At 49.1% G+C, this 24,561-nt stretch overlaps 1 protein-coding gene across 1 annotated transcript in view; it reads right to left on the bottom strand.

Moving 5' to 3' along the window:
• The window catches only part of PEPD (peptidase D), a 1,156,120-nt gene that overhangs the window by 116,172 nt on the left and 1,015,387 nt on the right, over positions 1–24,561 (bottom strand). Inside the window, exon 13 of the mRNA XM_069639310.1 lies at positions 9,582–9,766. Coding sequence (XP_069495411.1) covers positions 9,582–9,766 — 185 coding nt within the window. The remainder of the gene's footprint in view (positions 1–9,581; positions 9,767–24,561) is intronic.

The raw sequence follows: 24,561 nt of genomic DNA, 5'->3' as shown, positions 1-24,561 counted from the left end.
TCTGCAACGGCAACATAAATACATTTGTTGCTCCATCTGTGTTCCTATATGTGTGTATCTAATATGTGTCAAACCTAACTAGAAACAATACATGCGTCTTTTGCCATGCCAAGCTCACTCTGCTTGCAGAATGATGTGCGCAAATAGCTTTTTCTAAATCTGAACCTTTTTGCCTGGCTGGGACGCTGTATGTGCAGCCCAACAATTGTTTACATCGGAATAGAATTGTTCTTATTCGTTTTTTAAGAATTCTTTAGGTAGGGTTGCATTCATTGATTCAGTGTTGTCTGTTCTTACTCAAAGCACTTATCTGTGCTTTTATTGTATATTTCTGTTGTTACTGTTGTCCAGTTGTCCATTGTTTCTCAATGTTTGTATAAGGCCCATTTGTAACCATAACACAATTTTAAAAAAAGCAACAATGAGTGGTGGCAAGTTACTATTCTGGTATTATCAAGCGGAATTGTGTGTTAAATTTGATCTGCATCATGTGGTCCAGGTTGTCTCAGTAAGTGAAGGGCTGAACATTTATTCAAAATCACTGTCCCGAGGAAGTAGCATTCTGGGCTCCAGAGACATTCAAGAATGAAGTAGAATGCTTGACTGTGTTTCTACACTAAATTAAGCTAAAGGACACAGCTGCTCCAGTGGTGGTCAAGGTGTGGTTGGTCCCAATGGGCATAAGAGTTGAACTAAAGAGGCTAGAAGAGGAAGGGAATATAGATCCAATTGATATTTCAGAGTTTGCTAGTGCAATAATTGTAGACAGGAAATTCAATGGTATGGGGAGACTCTGCATTGATATAATGGAATTAAACAGCAATGTGGTAGTTGGGAAATTCCCACTGCCAACAAATTCATAATTATTCAAATATAACTCTGGGGCACAGATGTTTGCTGCTAGATCTAAGATCAGCTTACTATCAAGTGAGACTACATCCTGTTTCAATGAACTGATGTTTAGAACTCCATTTGAACTACCTTGCTGCAAGCGGATGCAGTTTGGTCTGGAAACCAAAGCAAGCGGGTTCACAAAGATCATGTCTAAACTGAGAAAGGAACAAGGGAACACGTATTATCAAGATGTGCTGATTTGGAGAGTAAATGGGGCTGAGCATGATGGGAGATTGAGGAAGGCATTATGGATATTAGGTGAAGCAGGACTCAGTAGAGCACTGTAGAAATATAGATTTAGGCAGTCCAAGGCTGATTATTTAGGGCAGAGCGGCCTAGGCCCCAAGCATGGTATGGTGGAGGCCAAAAGAGACATACCCAAACCAAAACACAGGGTGGAACCATCTTCAATTCTGGGGTTGAGTTTTATTCTATATTCGTTAACATATCCAACAAGACAAGGGCCATGATGAAGCTCATGAAAAAGAGGCCCTATTTTGCTGGACCTGGGGGTACAAATAGGAATTTCTAAGAGTCAAAGAGGGTGGCAATCGTTAAAGGGATTAGGGAGGCTTGGACGACCATAGTATAAACGATGCCAGCAAGACAGGTATGGGGGCAGTTTTAATGCAGTGGGTAAAGGGGAAAGAATATTCAATATAATTTGCCTCAATGATGCACAAGGAACCGGAGAATACATATTGAGTGATTGAGAGGGAGGGGCTGGCTTGAGTATGAGATAGAGCAAAGTGCAGGTCTTATTTATGGATAAGGACCTTTTACTATCAGGATATATCGCAAGCTATTATTGGAGATCTTCAACAAACAGGGCACACGTGGAGTGTCCAGGAGAATTGTGAAATTGGTTAGCAGTCTCCAAGGGTTGAACTTTACAGTGAAACGTGTTGGTGGGATGAGACGTGTGACAGGGATGAGGATTATGCAGAGGTGAAAACATGTGTGAAAAAGATATGGCTGGTTGAGGAAACCAACCTGGTCGTTCAGGGATACAAGAGAGTAAAGATAGTTCAATAAATAAAATGGCAACACCACAGAGTGAACAGTTGGATCGGTGTCACCTTCCTCTACATTGTCAGAATAAAGATTCCAATATATAATAACATGGTAAAGCCATACGGTGAACAGTGAATTGGTAGTACTCAGAATTGGTAGTACTCAGAGGGTACCTGTGCAGACGTCATAGAATAGTGGCTCCTGAGAGGATGCGTGATGCTGCAGTGGCTTTTAGTCATCAAGGTCATCTGGGTATGGGACAGTCTAAAGGCGCTAGCTCTAAGTTTTGGTGGTGGGGTATGGACATACTGATTGAAAGGAGGACTGAGGCATGCACAGAGTTTGTGGAGAGGGCCATCGTTTTTAGGACAAGGACAACACCAATGACCATTCCATTCCAAGAGTGCTAGAAGTTCCCGATGATGAGATTGCTGCAAATTTGTAAGGCCCGTTTAATTTTAAAGGGGCAAGGGATGCAATTGTTCTGGTGGTGTGCGGGTTTACAGTCCAAATTATCAAAAGTTTGCATTTTAAGGACACATCCTCAAGCAGTGTGAATAGGTTTCAGCAATCTTTGTTCTGGCAGGAAGAATATAAACAAATTATTATCTGATAATGGCCTGCAACTTGTGTCAAGGGAGTTTAAGGGATGTATGTAGAAGGAACAAGTTACTTACCTGTAACTGTTGTTCTCCAGCATGGGTCTGGCATGGATTCACATGCTCATGAATATTCCCCGTCGTCAGGCTGGGAATCCTCGGTAAAGAAAAAACCAGTATCAGTTTCGTTTCTGATCTGTCTTTCGTAGTAATAACCAATCACTGGTCTCTGCGTCATACTGACCACAGCCAATGACTGCCCTCTACCTAAGCACCGCCTCTGGCAGCCATCTTCAGATTTGGAAGCACGTGAAGTGGCAGTATGTCCAAGTGAAGAGCCGCAGAGGGGTAGGCGGGAGGGTTCGCATGTGAATCCATGCCAGACCCATGCTGGAGAACAACAGTTACAGGTAAGTACCTTGTTCCTTCTCCAGCATGGGGTCTGGCATGGATTCACATGCTCATGAATAAAGAATACATAGCAGTACACACATGCACAACCACGGGAGGTGGCAAAGGCTCAACATTAAGCATTACATCAAACTCAACATTAAGCATCTTACCTCCTCACCAGGCTCACCTCAGGCGAACAGGTTGCGCAGCACTGCTTGGCCGACCCTGGACTCCTCCCTGGAATCCCGATCGACGCAGTAGAACTTTGTGAAGGTGTGCGTCGACCTCCACGTAGCAGCCCTGCATATGTCCAGCAGGGGCACACCAGAAAGGAACGCTGTGGTAGCTGCGATCGCTCTGGTGGAATGGGCTCTCGGACGGCCAGGCAGCGGTCGGTTTGCCAACCGATGACAGTACATGATACAGCCGGAGAGCCATCTGGAAATGGAAGCCTTCGAGAGAGCCTTCCCCTGATTGACAGGTCCAAAGTTCACAAAGAGTTGTGACGTCTTCCGAAAACCCTTTGTGCGGTCCACGTAGAACTTCAGCGCTCTAGCTACATCCAGCGAGTGCAAAGTCCTCTCAGCCGGCGACGAAGGCGACGGGAAGAACACAGGTAACACCAAGGGTTCGTTGAGATGGAAGTCCGACGGTACCTTGGGCATGAAGGAGGGGTGCGTCCTGAGCACTACCCTCGTGTCGTGGAAAGTCAAGTACGGGGCCTTGCAGGAAAGGGCCTGGATCTCTCCCACTCGTCGTGCGGAGGTGATGGCCACAAGAAAAGCTGTTTTCCACGATAGAAACTTCAACGGGGCCGAGTGCAGAGGCTCGAACGGAGGTCCCATGAGCTTGGTCAGCACCACGTTGAGCTCCCACGCCGGGGCCGGAGCCTTCACCGGCGGGAACGATCTGAACAGTCCCTTCATGAACTCTTTCACCAGACGATGAGACCACAAGGACGTCCGCCCCGTGGTTCTGGTGTATCGGGAGATCGCAGCAAGATGAATCTTGATGGACGCGTGTGCCAGACCAGCTTTGGCCAGCGTCAGCAGGTACGGCAGTACTTGGGGGGCCGTAATCCGTAGAGGGTTAATCTTCTGTGCGTGGCACCAGACAGAGAACCTCTTCCATTTGTGTCCGTAGCATTTAAGAGTCGAGGACGCCCTGGCCTTTGCAAGAACCTCTCTGCAATCGGCCGGTATGTCGTATCCTCCAAACTCTAGCGCTGCAGGAGCCAGGCCTGCAAGTTCAGCGACTTCGGGTCGTGGTGGAGGATGGCGCCTCCTTCCCTGGAGAGTAGATCCGCGTCCGCCGGCAGCTTGATCGGCGGCGACGCTGACAAGTCCAGAAGGTCCGGGAACCATATCTGCCTCGGCCACGCAGGTGCGACGAGGATCATCCTGCACCGTGACCTCTTGAGCTGGTTGACGAGCCGGATTAGCAGAGGCAAGGGAGGGAACGCGTAGAGGAACAGGCCCTCCCAGGGGAACGAGAAATCATCGCCCATGCTCCTCGTCTGGGGAAACCTGCTGGCGAACCTCCGGCACTTGGTGTTCGTCGCCGTCGCGAACAGGTCGATCTGGGGTGTGCCCCACCGTCGGAAGAGGAGATCCACCAGATCCTGCCGTAGTTCCCACTCGTGGCACGAGCGCAGCTCCCTGCTGAGTGAGTCGGCGATGGTGTTTTTTATCCCTGCCAGATGAAACGGCACCAGAAAAATCCCTTGGGCAACGGCCCAATGCCACAGGTCCTGCGCCTCCTTGGACAGCGCTGGGGACCTGGTTCCGCCCTGTTTCCTGATGTAAAACATGGTGGTGGTGTTGTCGGTGAAGATCCTCACCACCTTGCCCTTGAGGGACGGAAGGAAGGACCTGAGGGCCCAAAACACTGCACGGAGCTCCAGGACGTTGATATGCAGGGACTTCTCCGTCGGGAGCCAGAGTCCCCTTGCGTGCAGATTTTCGGTGTGCGCTCCCCACCCTTCCAGGGAGGCATCCGTGGTCACGGTCTCCTGGTGGGCTGGGGTCTGGAAGTCCATGCCCGCCGTCAAATGCGCGCGGGTGCCCCACCACCGTATCGCTCGTCGGAAACTCTCGTCGAGCTTGATCCTTTCCTCGAAGCTGCCCGTCGTCTGGCTCCAGCGCGCATCCAGGAATTCTTGCAACAGGCGCATCCGGAGCCTGCACATGGGAATGAGGTAGATGCAGGAAGACATCATCCCGAGGAGGGACTTGATGGACCTCACTTTGGCCGCGTCGGCCACCAACATCCGTTGCACCTTGCCCAAGATGGTCCTGGTCCTCTCCTCCGACGGGGAGGCCAGAAGGGACACTGTGTCGAGCCTGGCTCCCAGAAACAGTGCGACTTGCGCGGGCACCAGGTGGGATTTGGCGTAGTTCACGGAGAATCCCAGGTCCGTGAGGAGTTGGACGGTCCTTGCCGTGTGGACCACGGCGAACTCCCTCGTCTTGGCGCGGATGAGCCAGTCGTCCAGGTAGGGGTAGACGTGAATCCCCTCGCGGCGCAGCTGCGCCGCCACCGGTGCGAGGCACTTGGTGAATACCCTGGGTGCCGACCGTAGTCCGAAGGGAAGGGCTTTGAACTGGTAATGACGCCCTTGGACCACGAATCTGAGGAATTTGCGGTGCCCCTTTAGGATGGGAATGTGGAAGTAGGCATCCTCCAAATCCAACGACGATAGGAAGTCTCCTTCATCCAGCTGACCCAGGACGTGCTGGAGGGTGACCATCCGGAACTTCTGCGCCTTGATGAACTTGTTCAGACGTCGCAGGTCCAGGATGGGGCGCCATCCTCCCGTCTTCTTCTTCACGAGGAAGTATCTCGAGTAGACTCCGGAGCCCCGAAGCCTCTTTGGGACGAGTTCGATGGCGCCCTTTCTGAGCATCGCCTTTACCTCCAGGAGAAGTTGAGGGACGTGAAGTTCTTTCCTGGCCACGGGGGGGACGCGCGGGCACCTTCTTTGAAACTCGAGCGCGTGGCCCCGGGCCAGGGCGTCCAGCACCCAACGGTCGGTGGAGATGGACTCCCACACGCTGACGAAGCCCGCCAGCCGGCCTCCCACCGGGGTGCTTCGGTGGGGGCCCGACCCCACGGCCGGTTCAATCCTGCTTGGGCGCGGCCTTGCCGCCTTGACCTCCTTGGCGACGACGGCGGGGTCCGCTAGACTTGCCTCGTCCTCTGTAGGCCTCTTGCGACGACGAGCGGGCCGCTTGACGGTAGGAAGCGAAACCGCCGCCGGAACCTTTGGAGGCGCCCTTGCCTCCGCCGCTCCGAAAGGGCGTCCGTCGTTGCAGGACTCCAAGGGCCCGGGCCGTCTCAGTATCCGCCTTGATGGCCTGAAGGGAATCGTCCACTGTCTTCCCAAACAGGTTGTTCCCGTCGAAGGGCATGTCCAGGACTCTGGTCTGGACGTCCTGCCGGAAATCCGTAGCTTTGAGCCATCCACGACGTCGAAGGCAAACGCCGTTGCCCAGCTGGCGGAACCCGGTGTCGGCGATGTCCGTCGCCACGGTGATGGCGTGGTCCGAGGCCACCTCACCTTCCTGCAGGATCTCAAGGGCCTCCGCCCTCTTGTCGTCCGGCAGAAAATCCAGCAGGGGAGCTATCTTGTACCAGAGCTCCCTGTCATAGCGGGCCACGATAGCCAAGGCGTTGGCCGCTTTAATCGTCGTCGCTGCCGACGAGATGACTCTACGTCCCATAGCATCCAATTTCTTTCCCTCGCCGTCCGGCGGGGAAGTCGATGTGGAGGCCGCACCCCCCCCCCGCTTTCTTCCTGGCTGCCGCGGAGACGACGGAGTCCGGGGTAGGCTGCGCCCGGAGGCACAGGGGGGCCGTGTCCGGGACCCGGTACTTTTTCTCGTACCGGTCTCTTCTAGCTGGCGTCGTGGAAGGGTTCTTGAGGAGGGAAAGGCCCTCATCCCAAATGTCGTCCAACAGAGGCACTGAGAGGACCGTCTTCCTCTTGGCCTTGCGCCGCTGATAAAGGAAGCCTTCCTTTTTCTTCTCCTCAGGGCAGAGTTGGAAAAGCTCGGAAGCCCTGGAGATCATGGAGTGGAAAGATCCGATCTCGTCGGGCGGAGAAGCCCTGGTGGGAGGCGACGACGGAAAATCCTCGTCGTATGCCTCGTCGTCCGTACCCGTCGCTGCCGTGTCAGTCCCCGTATCATCCCCTCGGGTGGACGGGGAGGAGGGCTGGAAGGGGCGCGACGGTTGAAAAGGAGGTGGTGGATGGATCCTTCTTTTCTTGGTAGGGGGAACACCAGAAGGTCCCGGTTCTGGATCCCCCGACGGGAGAGGTTCCTCCGTCGGTAACGGTAGCCTCGTCCTTATCTCGGAGCATAAGGACTGTATGGCCAACAAAATGGCCGCCGAGTTGTCTTGCGGCGCTGGCAGAGGGGAATCCGACGGGCGAGCAGGGGCCCCGTCGGTATCCTCGACGATGTCGTCGTCGTCACCTGCGTCGGGGTCCATTCCGACGGGCTGGCCTTCTTCCACGCCTAGGCCGTGGCTTAAGACCTCGATCAGCTCCTCTTCTGAGGTTGAGGCCGAATCTCCGACGACGCCCTGCCCCCCCTTCTTCTTCCCCACGGAGGGTTTCACGGGGGTCCTATCGATGGGCACAAAGGAAGACTCCCTCCGAGGAGGCAGGGAGATTCTGGGCCCTGAGGTCGCCACCACTGGTGCAGCCACCACAGGCTGAGCCAGGGCCGCCGCGACCGTTTCGATAGAGGGCTTGGTCGGATGGATCAAGGCCTTCACCACCTTAGGTGCGCTCACCGCCTTATCCTTGAGGGAGGGGGCACTGCCACGCTCCTCCTCTGCCTTAGAGCTCGACCGGGGCCTCTCCAGGAGCTTCGCCGGGTGCTCGGCCTTCCTCTTACCCGACCCAGAGCGTTGGCTCGTGGTTGATGGTGCCGGGGAGGGTGCGCCCTGCCTGGCGCCCGTAGAGCCCGACCGTTCGGCGCTCCCGGTGCCAGCGGACTCGCGGTGCTTGGCCTTATATTGGGCCCCCGTCGCCGGGGCGCCCTCAAAGGTCTTAGAAGACCGCTCGGATTTCTTCTTCTTCTCGCCAGACGGGCTCTTACCCTCCAGCCAGTTGGCGAGACGTTGATGGCGGTCCTTCATGGTCCGTTCCGACATGTTGCCGCAAAACGCACAGTCCTTCTCCACGTGCGTCTTGTCCTCATGAAGGCAGTAAAGGCAGAAAGAATGTTCGTCCTCCTTGAAGACATTCTGCAGCTGGCATCCAGGGCAGACCCTGAACAGCTTTCCGGGCGTCGAGCTTCCCTTCTCCTGGGCCATCTCCGAGACCGGGCCTGAGAAGCTTCTGGATTCCTCCGAAGTGTAGCTCGACGAAATCTTCACCCTTGAGGGGCACAGATGAATCCGACACGGGTCCCCGTTGATCGGATGTAGGATCGGTGAAGCTTGAGGCTCTTTGACCGAAAGAATCGAAGTTTTTTATGAAAAAAGCGCGAAAAATAGACTAACGCTCGAGAGCAATAGCACGAGGATCCCAACACATGAACGTGCGGTAAAAATCTGAAGATGGCTGCCAGAGGCGGTGCTTAGGTAGAGGGCAGTCATTGGCTGTGGTCAGTATGACGCAGAGACCAGTGATTGGTTATTACTACGAAAGACAGATCAGAAACGAAACTGATACTGGTTTTTTCTTTACCGAGGATTCCCAGCCTGACGACGGGGAATATTCATGAGCATGTGAATCCATGCCAGACCCCATGCTGGAGAAATATGGTATACAGCACGTGGCCACATCATTGGACCACCCCAAGAGCAACGGCTGATTTTAGGGATTGAACATACCATAATGGATGCCGGCAGGACTGTTGTCAACACAGGCAGGGATTGGGTTAAGATTCTCATGGAGAGAGTGTTCCAATGCAGGTTTTCACCTTATTCCACTTCCGGGGAAACACAATTTGAACTACTGAGGATGCATCAACCCAATATTCAGTGGTGCCCAGGATCGATGAGGAGGTCTGATGGAAGGAATCCTGACATGACCAAAGTTATAGAGAGAATGCAAAGGTGTGGGTGCACATAACTCTGGTAAGTGTTGTCAAATTAAGAACAGCTTGCAAGGTCCACAAGGGGACTCTAGGTATTCAACACAAGTTACAGTTCAACAGGATTCAGGTCCCACTGTGAGAGTTCATGGGGGAGGCATATGGAACAAGGAAAGGGTGTTTATTGATAAAATGGTTTATTTCTAGCAGTGTGTGGGAACAACGGTGGCTGAAGATGACGGGAGTAAGGGAGGTGTGTTAGAGTGTGGGTTTAATCAAGGCCTTTGTAGACCTTTTCTTGTCCTTCATTGCCGCACTGATTCCCCCAGGCCCTTACCGCATGGCTGCTCATTCACGTGTCACACAGTGATGATGTAAGGTCTATGGTCTTGGGGGCATTTATAAGGTCATGGACCATCAAGGGAGCTCGTAGAATTTGAAAGGAGTTGGGATTGGTTGTGGGAAAGAGGACAGGAAGTGAGATGTCGCTGGTGGTTACCCTGAATAAAGTATTCATGTTACTGCCTGTGAAGCTGTTTATTTCTGTCCCCGCAGTGCATCTCTACATAACACTGAGCAACTAGAAAAAATATAACTTTTCCCAACAGAAGTGTACATCTTGAATGCTTACCTCTGGGTAGCCTCCAACATCGTGTACATCAATTCCAAGTAGATGTCCCAGACCATGTGGCATAAAGATTGCACCGAGATGAACTTTCACCATGTCATCCACATTGCCTTTCAAGAGGCCAAATTTGGTCAGCTCCTCCAAATGCACTCTGTCTGCCAGACGGTGCATATCTGGCCAGTGAACCCCTTAAAGAGGAGAATAAAAAGGGACCAAATTAACAAGTGCACTGTGCATTCCAAGTCTACATGCTAAAAACCAAAATAAAAAATACATCATCCGTCATAAGCCACGTTAACATTTTGCATATATTGTCTTACATGTGGGCACCATTGCTACTCCAGAGGATAGTTTACATTAACTCTGCCACATACGCAACATTAACCTCGGCTTGCATCTAATTCAAGTGTTTTGTATAATCCCCAAACGGTCATCTTGCACTACTTCAGAGCGCTTTTCAGAAGAGCAGGTCAGATCGACAAACCCCTACCATGGACATGTCAAAAGTGGAATTGTGTGCCACTGCTATTTGAATAAACATGGATGTTGGATAATGAGATGTTATAATGGTTAGGTGTAACGATTCTAATGTTTAGTTTATGCCAATACAAATGGCTAAAAACAAAAAGAGCAATTCTAAGAGGTAGGGTGTATGGAGGAGAAAGGGAAGTAGACCGACAATGGCATGTAGGGATGGCATTTTGAGTTGTAAACTTGAGTGATGAGAATGCAAAGAGAAGAGTGGAGTAAACGTTACGGTAACGAGACAGTCCAACTGTATTTTCTGGGGTTAAAGTATGGGGGAGAGCTCTGCACATTTAGCAAGTTATCAAGGAAAATGATCACTCATATGCTATTTTAATAAATTTGGGTCTTGAAGGTAAGCTCGATTGTTCTCTCATCAGGCTTAAATTATTCCAAGGTTTTGGGAACTGTGCCAACAGAACATTACCGCCATGTAGTTTGCTTTAGAATTTTTTTAGTGACCTGTGGAATGCAATCTAATTTTTTTCATACGCATCGTTTAGTTGCAAATTAAACAAGCTGAAGCACACAATTATACATATTAAACACTAATATAATAGGCTTACAAAGCCCTAACCAGCACAGTAAATATCCTGGAAGCCGTAGTGCAACATAGAATTGGCACTACCTCTCTAGCTCTGGCAATATTTCTTCATGTCTAGAGATTGGGCTGCTCCATACTTGATCTTGTAAAATGTGCTTTCAATTAAGTTACTGGTAGTTAGAAAAATTAAAACGGGGGTAGTTTCTTTGATTCCCCTTGGAAAAAGCAGAAGAAAAGAAACTAATCCCAGTTTTCCTGCTATGTTCACCATGGTATACTCTGTATATTTGACCATTCCTGCCTTAGCTGGATTTCGAAATCTAACAATGTGAGCCAAGATCACAATATAAGAGTTAAATATTTCCCAGCCATACATGCAGAAAAAAGCAACTCATTTGCAATATTTGACAAATATGATGCTTCAAGCACATCATTTCCATTCTACACAATTAGCATTGGCATATATCGAGGTTCCACATATAATGTGAGTGGCCCATATTGGTCCACCTATCACGCCATAGTTGTGGGAAGGCATGGGTTAATTGGCTCAGGCACAGGCGTGCTTGCTTCACCATATTTCACTCTAGGTTGGGAGGTGGCGTTTATTCAAATTTAAATAATAGAAGAAAGGATAACGTCACGCCAGCCACGAGTAGTTCCCTACTCTACATCTCTAATATTTAAGAGGAATCTGCACACCACAGAGAAACAAAGCACAGGGGCAACAAAATGAAAGCAACACATCGGCATTTTAGGACATCTTTTCTTTATTAAAATGCGTAGGAGTAAAAAAACATACCATGTGGTCAGTAATATTTATTTGTAATGTAGATGTAACTTGTCAAACACACTTTGTGACGTAAATAATGTGTTGTTTAACTGGACAAAATGTAAGGGGCTCCATTTTATGTGCTAGTACCTTTAATCATGTGCATAGCTCATGTGATGGCTGTTCATGAGTGTCCCACTGAAAGAGGCACCTGGACTCTGTTGCACAAATAAAGGGACATCGGACGCGGGTGACCCAGACAATGAGGAGAGCTGGAATTGAAACTGAAGCATTGGGGGGGGGGGGGGGCTTTGAAAGGACGGGTGCCTGGAGGGAAGACCAAATAGAACCAAGACCGAAGACTGCTGTACCCGGCGGTACTGTACGGGAGTCTAATACCAGCCGTAGGTCATGATTTGCTCTCCCTGTACTGCATTTCTGCAACTGGATGCCTCTCTCACAGGGAACTCCAGGCTCCCAGCGCTCCCTTACTGTCGGTGGACACTTTACTGCTTTCATGAGGAAACCACCATGCTTCAGTACAGTGGACTATTTTAGGTGCTAAGAAAACCCTGAAGCCTGCCCTCCTAACTGCAATTCATGCTTCTGTTTTAGGACAGTAGCAATCTTGCAAGGGATCCCGCCTCCATGCGAAAATAAAAAAAAATGAAAAAATAAAGACGAATACAGAGCTCCTTTTATTTAAAAAAAAAAAAGTGTAATTTGGTGGTGGGGGCCGTTATGTTTGCCCTGCAACTTAAACTGCTCCCGCCCAGCAACTTTTGCCGTGTAAAGTGAGTAAATGCGTTTACATACGAGCTTACCATGTGACCACGAAATTCAATTAGGAACACTGCCTACCATGAGAGAATGGTAAACAGTGTTCCTAGATTAAATTAAACCGTGCCTGATTTACGAGCATGTAGGGGAGGGTTTAATTGTACATGCTGCCTGCCATGCATGTTGCATAAAGCTGGCGGACCCCAAAGGGATCTCCAGCATTTGCGCTGGCATGACAATGCATGCCGGAGCATTTGTATGTTGGAGAGGAAGGGAGACAGCAGCAACCTAAGTTTCGTTCTGCCCCTCCTCGCCGCCATACAAATGATTGTAAATTTGCTATGAAGTGAATGAAAGACATTAAAGCCTAACTCAAGGCATTCATGCCTTCCATTCACTTTCCAGCTGAATGGAAAATTAGCTCCTAGGTGTGCCATTATTCCAGCATCAGCAGATACACCCCCCAACGTGACTTCAAGACAGCCCTCCTTTTGTTATTTTATTTTATATTTTTTTTATTTTTAACATAATCCAACAATGTACAGACATCACATGACAGTATACACCATGTTACATTGCCATCATTGTCTGCTTGTCCCCTAAAATCCCCTCCCCTACCCCGGCCTACTTAAAATCACATAATTCCACCACTTTGTTGACTGAATTCCAACAACTCCTGTCTGCCGGTCACCGTGCAGGGCTGTGCTCCGGCTCTCCTACATGGAGGGGACCAATCCTTCAATCAACTGCCTCCAAGCCTCTACCCCTTCATCCCCTGGCTCCTCAGTCTTGTCCACTACTTCTTGCCACACCACAGTTTCTGCATTTGCCCATTTTGACAGGTTCTTCCACCATACTTGCACCAAGGGTCTCGCCTGTGCCTTCCATCCCATCGCTATCCAGCACTTTGCCAGTATATATGCTAAGTCTTTAAGTTTGCTCACATCTTTGGCCCTCTTGGTCCTTGTAAAGCCCCCTAGCAGAAAAGCCAGGGGGATCCAATATCCAGAATGATCTCTGCTTTCGCTAATGCTTGAGCCACCTCGCCCCAAAATCTTCCGACTTCCATACAGGCCAAAAACATATGAATCAATTCCGCATTCACCTCTACGCATCTCAGGAAAGTTTGTACTGCTGCTTGACTAAACTTTGCTATTCTATTCGGGGTTAAGTACGCTCTGTGGGTTATATACAGTTGTATCTGCTGGAGCCTAGAGTTCCTGGACACCTTTTTGTCGTACCCCATAGCTCTATTCCACATTGCTTCCGACATTGGTTCTCCCAGATCTGCTTCCCACTGTGGCCTCATCTGTGCCAACTCCTTCCTCACTCTGGACATTAGCAACTCGTATATCCTCGAAACTTCATGTCCTCCCCTCTGACACATCATAAAACGATTCTATAGTTTCATCTAGCTGTAACCCAGCTTCAGTCCCTGACCACCTGCTTTGGAGGCTCCGTAGTAAACAGGAGTTTGTCAGGTGTTGCCCTGGGTTCATTCCGTCCTCCTCTACCAAAGCCCCAAATTCCCGAGGCTCCCCCTCCTTGACCAAGTCTCCAACGGTCACTACTCCATTAGGTTCCCAGTATTTCCTTACATTCAACGCAATTGGTCATTCACTCCCTCCAATGCCACCAGCGGGATCTGTGGGGAATATGGTGCAACATCCCCTATCAATTGGGAAGCTCCATGCCAAATCGCCCACCCCAATCTCTTCAACCTGGGGTAGCGGATCATGCTTGAATTGTTCATCCATATAATTTCTTTCAGGTAAAAACTGCTCACCTGTTGCAACAACTGTGACTCGTGTGTTTGTTCATCTGCCAGCCCTTTGGCAACTTATTGCAACTGGCTAGCAACAAAATACACCTCGAAATTGGGTAGCTTTATCCCCCCCTAGGTCGTAAGTGTTCTGGAGTTTCCAAAGTACTATTCTACATCTTGTATTGCATTACAGAAAGTCTCTACATATGTTATGCAGTTTACTGAAGAACAGTCTCAGTATTGCAAACGAGATGCTTGTAAAAAAGTGAAAGAGTCTTGGGAGTACCAACATCCACCCGCCCCATCATGGGCAATGGTAATCTTGCCCAAAAGGATATGGACTTTTCAATCCCATGCAGTGCATTAACTGTAGTATGTGTATGTTGCAATTGGGGGTCATGATAAATGTTCACTCTGAGATAGCAAAACGTGTCCAATTTCCATTCAACTGGCAGCTTGCACACTGGTATTCCCCTAACGGAAACAGACTCGACTTTAGCAGGTTAATTTTTATACCTGATAAGGCAGCGTAGCGGTCCATCATATCTAAGACAAACTGCAAGTTAGTCTCTGGATGTTGCAGGTAAAGCAACATATCATCCGCATACAATGATATTAAATGTTGTCCCTCTGCCGTTTCTATCCCCACTTCCCCATACTCGTCCCGCAGGTGAATTGCGAGCGTCTCCACTGCCAATAGAAATAGCATCTGAGACCATGGACACCCTTGTCTTGTACCTTTAATTAACTGTCATTGTACTGAAATTATCACACCTGTTTTCACCCTTGTCACAGGTTTGCTATATAGCAGTTTCACCCATTTAATATATGTAGGTCCCATACCAAACTCTTCCAATACCGCCAGCAGCCATGGCCACCTGGCCAAAACAGATTGCGTCTAGTGATGCCACTACAAGCTGTCGCCTATCTCTGTGGGTGCGATCTATCACATGATGTAACCTACACAAATTACCAGTGATATTCCTATGTGGGACATATCCTGTCTGGTCTGAATGTATAAGTTTGGCTATAACCGGCCGGAGTCTGAGGTCCATCTTGATTTAGTAACGAAAGGGGTCTATACGCGCCCCAGTTGGTATCTGGCATACATGGTTTCAGGAGGGTGACTATCATCGATTCCCTTAAAGATCCGGGCAATCTGCTCGTTTCCACCGATTCATTGAGCATTTCTAGCAGTGCTGTTAGAATATCAGTCTTATATTCTTTATAAAATTTACTGGGGAGCCCATCTGCCCTTGGGACTTTACCCGTCAGCAACTCTTTAATCACATATTCCAATTCCTCTACTGTAATGGGAGCGTCTAATCACTCCTGTTCCTCTGTGCTCAACTTGGGCAATCTAATCTCTGACAGCGCTTCCCGTATTTCCGCTACATCACATCCAGAGGTTTCCTCATATAATTGCTTATAATATTCATAGAAGCATCTATTCACTCCCTCCTCTGTCTCATGCAACTCTCCACTACTCCCAACCACTGCTCTGATCAGTTCTCATTTGCTCTCATTCGTATAAAGCCAGGCTAACAATCGCCCCAACTTGTCTCCTTCTGCATGTTGTCTTTCAATATATCTTCTATAACTTAGATTGCCCAACCTATCACAGTGTTTCTGACATTCTTGCTGCAATCACATCACTTCCTGTGCCTCTTCTAAGAACTTGTCTCCTGGCCGTGCTATATTTTCCAGTGTATCCCCCACTCCCCGTAATTCCCGTAAAATAACATCCTGGAGCCTTTTGGGTTGCGATATGGCCGCCCCGCCTTTCCACTACTTGAAGGCCTGCTAAGAAAGTGAAACCCGTTTTTGGAGCAAAACGGCAGAATAGGATTTTGATTATTACTCACACAGCTACTCACAACTGCTATGGGACAGAATAAAAGGAAATTTGTGTGGCTACACTTGAGGAGATAGTGAAGCTTAGAGACTACTAAGCAGCACACCAGGGCAACACGAAAATAAAGAAGGAAAATCGATTTTGGGGAGAAAGCAAATGCGAAAGGAAAAATCCAAACAGCAAATTGAATTTTCGTTTTACACAGAATTTACAATGACAGGCAGCTCAGGGAAGGTGTATAGCTCAGAATAGGAAAATCGGTTTTCCTTGACACAGACAGAGACACCTGATAGATAGTATTGTAGGCAAAAGGGATTGCTCTCAATGGGACTATGGTTTGGGGTTTTCATTGGGACAGATGCAAATAGGAATTCGTGGGGTAATGCACACAATACACAAGCAAATTCAGTTTTCAGTTACAAGGAGACCAATTCTTTTGAGGCAACACTTTAATGACCATGATTATTAAAGAAAGACACTAGGGACAAGGGGGTTAATTTCAAATTTTAACCAACTTGTACCGTGAATTTCAATGAGGGAATTAATTGATTTACTTAAGAATATGCTGTGGATTTACACAGACACTGAGAGGTTTACCGAAGGGAATGTGCTAACATACATGGGCTAAGCACAGATTCTTCTATGAGAAGGTGACTGAATTACACTAGCAATGTGAGGTTGTCAATGGGGTTTTCAATTATGGGCTTTTCAATGGCTTTTCAATGGCTGCAATGCTACAAAAGGGAGGGCTTATGCAATTTAGGGCTGGAGTTATTGGATACTTACAAAGTAAGCCTTGGTTTGGGATTCTGGAAAGTCAGCTGTATCTCAGGACACTCTGGACAGTTAGCAAGGGGTCTAGTCACTGCACTCTCCTTGGTATGGTTCAGCTGCCTCCTCTCCATCCTCCTCCTGTCACCACTGATTTTTTTTTGTGTGTCCCCTGACTTAGTACAGTCCCCCTTAAATAGCCCAAATGACATCATTCACTTTACAATCTAGGCGGGAGTACTCTATAATTACCCGTAACCCCCAGATAGGACAGTTTACCATTCCTCTCTCCACCCACTGTCATGATATGTCCAAGAGAAGAGAGCACCATCTGCCTATTGGCATTTTATTACCCATATTTGTTCTCTTGGTCACTTTTTAACGAAATCCAGTTATGTCTCATAACTTAATATTTTACTAGCCCCTGACATATGCCTTAGATATGCGGTTTGAGGGGGTCATAGGGAATTAGGTAAGCCGATCGCCAACTCCGTACGAGGTAGCATGGCCCTTTGACACATTTTTGTAGTTTTCTTTAAACATATAATAGTTATGACTTTGCAAATGATCATGCATATTCCTAATTTCACCTTCCATCTTTCCATCAAATCTCATACTTGTCACATCTTCCGAGCTGCCAGAAACTAGTCTTAACTGGCCATTTAAGTCCCCAAAGTCCTAGGAAAATGCTTTACAGTTCTTAGAAACCGTCTGGAAATTACATAGAAATATAGCATAAAACAAAATTATTTCTCATTCTAATTGTTACAAAAATGCCTAAAAACAGACTTGGAAGATCTGTCCCCCTCTGTGGGAGGAGCGCTTTATTGTCCACAGCCGGTGACCAGAGATTTTTATTACCTCCTTTGAAGTTGCCAGTTCGTCCTTGGCAGTGGGTGCAGGAGGAACTCACACCTCCCAGTTCAAGTTTTTAAGCCACACTTGCCTTCCTTGAAATCACTGAGCCCCTGCCTTCAAGTCTGGCAGAGCAGGGAATTATAACATCCTCAGTACATCACATGTCTTTGCAGGCTGATTCACTAGTAGGTGCAACTTTCAGTGGAGAGAAGGGCTTTCAATTAAGATGTTTCCTGCCGAGCTCAAAAACAGTTTTTTCCCGGTCTTGTGAGCCTCTTCCAAGGTAGTTGAAGTCTTGTGGGTGGGAACATAATGTACATTGTTTAGTCAAACCCCTCCCCCACAGCATTTTTCACTGACATTTCACTGCGAGCAAAACTATCCTTTCACTGTGGCCTTTTAAAGTCATTTCTTTATTTATTTTTTACACATGTGCAAGCCGTTTCTGTGTCGGATGTTTTAACTCCAATCTTGTATGTCACAGGATTCTTTAATTTGTCCTTTTTGAGTGAGTTGGCATTTGCTGTTGGTCCATTGCCAATGAGGGGTAGGCCCCCTTCCACGGGGTTCTTTGATTTAACACTGAATGAAAGAAAAAGCCAAGCCGTTTTTCATATGCAAGGTTTTAAAGGGCAGATGTTCAAGTGAAAGGAAAAGCAAAAGCTGTGTCTGGTTGTAGGATTGCAATTCTTGCCCCTCATGTGAATGAAAAGTACTATTAGGCCATTTTTGATGCAGTGCATAACTTCATGTCATTCAAGTGAAACAAAAACAATGCAGGGCTGTGTTTGGATTGCAGGGTTCAACTGCTTGCCACTCATGTGACAGGGAAAGCAAAGCACAGCCGTTTTTGGTGCAGAGTTTCAAAGCGGTTTTTCAAATGAAGGGGATTTCTGTTTAGGGCCTTAAATGCACACCACAATGACGTGCACGAGATCCATTTAAGAATTTGGCTGCCAAATCATCTGATATTTTTCAATATTTATAATCGTCCTGGCAATAAAACTAGGGTAGACACTATCCTTTTAATAAATAGTACATTTATGGAAAGGTTACGGTCTAACAATATATATTTTATGCTTGCTGAAGACTTCAACCCCCAATTTGAGCCTTTGGATGCATTGGCAGGAATCTTGGTGAATCAAGACATAGCCTGCATGGAGTGCGAACCCACTGAAATGTGTTCGCTTGGAGGCCCTCGACGCGGCGCGCCTTTTGTATAGTTTAGATCATAGAGCATGCAATGGAAGCAGAGTGCGAGACCAGCCAGCTACATCTATGTTAATGCAGGTCACAAGCAGTCGCCCATCAATTATACTCTTCTCCCTGTTATTGACAGGCATTTACTAAAATGATTTGAGAGCTAGATCATTTTGAAAGAGACCATAGACCGCTGAGTGCAGATTTGAGATTAGATATAATGCGTATAAATTCATCTGAGAGTAGAGCCACAAATAGAAGAACAAGTTACTTTCATACCTGGTAACAAGCTTTCGATGAGATGTTCCGACGACATATTCCACATCTATGACAGGTAATCACCACAGCTGTGCTGCTTTGGAAATTTTTTCGGTGTCTGCGTCAATGACGTCGATACGCCCCTTCGAGGACCTCCCCCGACGGCTGATGTCACCCGATGTTATATGTAGGACACACGACACCCGTAGCCTCAGTTGTAGTTTTTTCCCAGAACGTGTGGCACCAATCTTCTGCCAGAATGACTACAGAAAGCCTTGCAGAAACGTAAGCTGCAATCGCATAAGAAATTCTGTAGAAGGGCAGACTGGGAGGGTACAATGTGGAATACGTTGTCGTAACATCCCATCGAAAGAACGTTACCAGGTAAGAAAGTAACTTGCTCTTCGAGGGGATTTGTTCCTCCGACGTATTCCACATCTATGACAGACTCCCAAAGCAGTACCAACGTATGGAAGTGGGAAAAGAATTTATAAATTTAGAATGCCCAATCAAATTGCAGAATAGAGGACCGCCTTACCAAAGGCTAAGTCTTGCCCATGGAAAGAGTCCAGGGAGTAATGTTTTACAAAAGTATGGACAGAGGCCCATGTGGCTGCTTCACAAATTTTACGAATGGGAACACCCCTCTGCAGAGCAGTGGAGGCAGCCACACCCCTAGTAGAATGGGCCCTCAAGCCTACCAGAAGGTCCTTACCCGCCAGACGGTAGAATTCCGAGATGGTCAAGATAATCCATCAGGACAAGGTCTACTTAGTAACAGCTTGACCCAAACGCCTTCCAGCGTAACATCCAGCGTAACATACAAAGAGCTGATCATCCACTCTGAACCGGGATATGCGTGAGATGTAGAAACTTAAAGCTCTCCTAGGATCCAAACTATGGAGCCTCTCCCCTCCCTTACCAGGATGCCGAGGAGGAGAGAATGCCGGAAGAACCTTCTGGCTCAAATGAAATTCCAACACAACCTTCTGGAAAAGAAGGACGAACCCTAAGGACAACCATGTCCTTATGGAACACCGTGAAAGGTGGCTTAGCGGATAGTGCCTGCAACTCACTCAATCTGCGTGCGGAAGTAACCGCAACTAAAAATACAGTTTTAAAGGTTAACAGTCTCAAGGGACAAGAATGTAAGGGCTCAAACGGAGCTCCCATTAGGAACTTTAAAACCAAATTCAAATCCATCACGGCACCTGGAAAGGTGACGATGGAAACACATGAGTCAGCCCTTTCAGAAACTGAGAAATCAACGGGGTCTTAAAATAAGAACACTCCTCAGACAAGCGCTTAAATATGAACCGCGCCGCCAGGTAACCTTTAATGGTACCCACTTGCAGGCCCTTGTGGGCTAATGAAAGCAAAAAAAGACAGAACCACAGGAATGGCACATGAAAAAGGTGCCATTCCTCTGGCACCTTTTCCTGTGCCACGCTGCTTTCACGCCACGAATACAGCATATTGATACCGTTGAATCATTGGAAATATATGGTCTCCCGCTCACAAGCGGTGTTAGATGTCACAAGGAAACGCTTAAGTGTGGTCAACGCCCTGACGAAGGAGTTACACTCCGAAATGCATTGGCATTAAATTAACTACACCAGTAACCGCTTCTTGTTTTGTACCTAGCAGTCTGCAGACTGCGAATAAAGAAGCCATTTTGGTTTGGAAAAAGCTTGTTTTTGATAAACAATAACTGCTGATGTAGAGAAACACTCGAAGAATCTTCCGGTTAAGATGACACAAACTACAACAATGTTACCAAGAAGCTCTATGCGAGCTATATAGAGAGTGCCAGACTTAGTTGGACAGACATAGCCAACTTTCTCTTGTATATTACATGAAAAAGGATCCACATTCTTGACCCTGCACCAGTCGCAGAACTTTCTCCAACGGCAACGGTACAGGGACTTTGTTGCGGGCCTTCTGGTCGAAAGCAACAGCTCCATCACGTCTTCAGGGTGGTCCCAATCCTTATACCTCAACCTTTCAGAAGCCAAGCATGAAGGTGGGGGGACTGGACCTCTGGATGGGGAACCTGACCCCCCCTCCCGTGACAGCAGATCGTCTCGGTAGGGAAGACGGCGTGGAGGGCAGATGGACATGTCGAGAAGGTCCGGGTACCACGTTCTCCTGGCCCATGCTGGAGCAATGAGGATCATTCGGGAACCGAACCTCCGTAACCTCTGCAGCACTTGCGGAATGACGGGGACTGGAGGAAAAGCGTACAGCAGTGGGAAGGACCACTCTACTACGAACGCGTCCACCAAGGCTCCTCTTGGAGGAAATTCCCGTGAGCAGAATCTGTCGAACTTCCGGTTGACATTGGTGGCGAAGAGATCCACTAGTGGGGTCCCCCAAAGGGGGAAGATCTCCAAGAGAACTTCCTGAGCCAGCTCCCACTCGTGAGAGACCGTGCTCTGCCTGCTCAGAGCGTCTGCCGCAGCGTTTTTGTCTCCGGCCAGATGAACTGCCGAGATCGAAATTTCCTGCTGGATGGCCCAGAACTAGAGCTGCATCGCCTCTCTGCACAGTGGGAGAGACCCTGCCCCCCCCTTTTTGTTGAGGTAGTGCATGGCCACTGTATTGTCCGTCAGAATCAGGACATTCTTCCCCCGCACAGATGGCAAAAAAGCCTTCAGGGCTAGCCTGACGGCCCTCAGCTCCAACAGATTGATATGGAGTCTGGACTCCGACGGAGACCAACGACCGCTGACTGTCAACTCGTTGACATGAGCGCCCCATCCCTTGAGGGATGTGTCCATCACAATCGTTACCTCCGGCCAGGGTAGCCAAAATGGAGCCCCTTCATCAGATTGCCTTAGACGGCCCACCACAGAAGATCCTGGGTGACCGAGGGCGGCAACTGAATGGGATCCAACATCCTGCCGTGCGACCACTGCATCTTGAGAGCCCATTGCAGAGATCTCATCTGCAACCTGGTCGCTGGCACCAGTAGAATGCAGGATTCCATGAGGCCGAGCAACCTCAAGAACTCGAACGACGGGAGACTTTGTTCATGTTGAAACTTGTGTACCATCTGCAGAATGTGATGAGCCCTCACCTGGGGAGGCGAACACAGCCCCAGGGATGTGTTGAGCACTGCTCTGATGTACTGGAGCCAATGGGTAGGCGTCAAGTGGGACTTCTTTAAGTTGAGGGAGAAGCCCAGCTTGTGAAGGGAGTGGCAGGTGACGACAGATGATCCAGGACTTGCTCGGGAGAGCACCCCCTGATCAACCGATCATCCAGGTATGGGTAGACATGAATCCCCCCTTTCCTGAGATACGCTGCCACCACCACCATGAGCTTGGTGAAGACCCTCGGGCAGAGGTCAATCCGAACGGCAGGACCCAAAACTGAAAGTGCGAGTCGCCAACCGCGAACCTCAGGTACTTCTTGTGCTTGGGATGAATCAGCACATGAAAGTAAGCGTCCTTGAGGTCGAGAGACACCAACCAGTCCTGAAGCTGAAGGGCCTGGAGGACTTGAGAAAGAGTAACCATCTTGAACTTGTCCTTCCTGAGGAGCTTGTTCAAACCACGCAAGTCCACGATGGGTCTCAATCCCGTCTTTTTTCGGGATCAAAAAATATGGGGAATACCATCCCTTGTTCCTCTCCGCTACAGGCACCAGTTCTATGGTGCCTTTCTCCAGCAGGGATTTGATTTGCTGCGCAAGGAGCGGGTCCGGACGATTCAATGAGAGATTCCCTGGTGGATTGTTGTGAGGCCTCTGCCGGAAAGGAAGACAATAGCCGTGGGCTATGATCTCCAAAACCCACTCATCTGAAGTAATAGCACGCCATTCTACAAGATGCTGCACCAGCCTTCCCCCAACCGGCGAACCATGGGACACAGCCTCGTGACTGAGCTGAAGCGGCTGCGGCAGTGCCTGAGGGCAAAGAGGCAACTGCCCGAGTGGCTTTGGCACCTCGAGTACCTTGTTTACCACCTCTGGTACTCCTACGTTGGCCCCTTTGACTGGCCGCTCCCCTGGGTCTACCAAAAGGCAAGTAGTATCGAAAGGAACCTCCCCTCCATTGCTGTCCCAGAGGACGAAAAGGCAGAGGTTGGCGGACTGCAGCGCTCAACGACTTTGCTGCAGCTTTGGAGGTCTGAAACCTCTGAAGGCTCTCGTCAGCCTTGCTGGCAAAAAGATGTACACCATCAAAGGGCATGTTGAGAAGCCGGGCTTGTACGTCAGGAGCAAACCCTGACTTCCGCAACCATGCAAATCCACGCATCACGGTGCTTGCCGCCATGGACCGGCTGACAGTCTGCCATGTCCAGACCCGACTCCGCGGATTCACACATGGCATCCTTGCCATCCTGGACAAGGGCAAGAAAACCATCCCGTTCCTCCCCTTCGGGAATATGTTCAGCCGCCAAAGACACACAATTCCACAGAGTGTGAGTGAAATGTGCTAAGGCACACACAGAGTTGGCTGCCTGTAAAGCCATACCGCCTGAAGAAAACACTTTCTTCGCCCAGCCATCAAAACGTTTATCGTCCCTATCAGGAGGGATGGTATGGTACGACGCCTGCTTTGCCGGGGCTGTAGCCGCCTGCACCACCAAACTCTCCGGAGCAGGGTGCGTCATCAAGTAGCAGGGGTCACTACTGGCTGGACAGTATTTTTTCGGCAACGGTTTGGCTCACTGCCGGGAGACTCTCCGGAGCAATACAAGCCGCCGCCACCCTTCTCTGTAAAGCCATATAAAATGGCAGCACCGGGTCAGTGGGTGGACCTTGGTCAAGGATATCTGTCAGGTCATCCTGCAGAAAATCCACTGGTGGCACAGACCATCCCAAGTACTCCGTCACTCTCAACATGAGACGCCGGTATGAAGACTCAGCGTGCGCGCCAGGCTCAGGCCTACCGAACTCCGGAGAGGTGTCCAGACCACTGGCGTCGTGCAAAGACTGATGCAGGTCTTCCAAATGGCTATGACCAGACAAGAGTTTGTCAGGAACCTCATCAGGAACCAAACCTTCATCAGACCCTTCATCCACCTCAGAGATGTAATCCAGAGGCTGGAATAAATCCCTGGATGAAGGCACAGAATAAGGTTCAAATACAGGCCTCACTGACTTCTTCACGGCCTTCTTCGGAGTTTCCACCGATGCATGGGGTACCCCCGGTAAAGCCTCCACAAAAGGAGTCGAGGGCTTTGACGGAATCGGCATCGATCGTGGTGCCGATGGCTTCAACACAGGCCTCGAGGGCGGCGCCCCGAGCGTGTCCTTCGACGGCCTTGGCGCCGATGGTGTCGATGACTTCCTCGGAGGTAGAGCCTCAAGAGAGTCCCTCAACGGACATGGCGCCGATGGCATCGATGTCTTCTTAGAAGACCTCACAGGCTCCGACGGTCTCGAAGGCGTCGAGGACCGGGACCTGGAGCGGGCATGGCTAGAGCTATCTACCTTGTCCGATCAGGACTTTGACTGTTCCCGATGATCGCGCTAACCGCCCGAGCTCGAAGGCGTGCGAGCGGCAGCCCCAGCGTCTTCCTTGCCGGCTTCTTTCGATGGCGCGGACGGAACAGAGCCCTGAAATTCAAAAATCGCCATCATCTCGTTGTGAAATGCGTCACATTTCGCCGGAGATGAATGCTTGTTGGGACAAGCTACTCGCCGTCT

The sequence above is a fragment of the Ambystoma mexicanum genome, chromosome 1q, assembly GCF_040938575.1.
Source record: "Ambystoma mexicanum isolate Mex_15411 chromosome 1q, UKY_AmexF1_1, whole genome shotgun sequence".
In the NCBI taxonomy this organism is placed as follows: Eukaryota; Metazoa; Chordata; class Amphibia; order Caudata; family Ambystomatidae; genus Ambystoma; species Ambystoma mexicanum.
The sequence above is the reverse complement of the archived record's forward strand: the minus strand, read 5'-3'. Positions and strand labels throughout refer to the sequence as shown.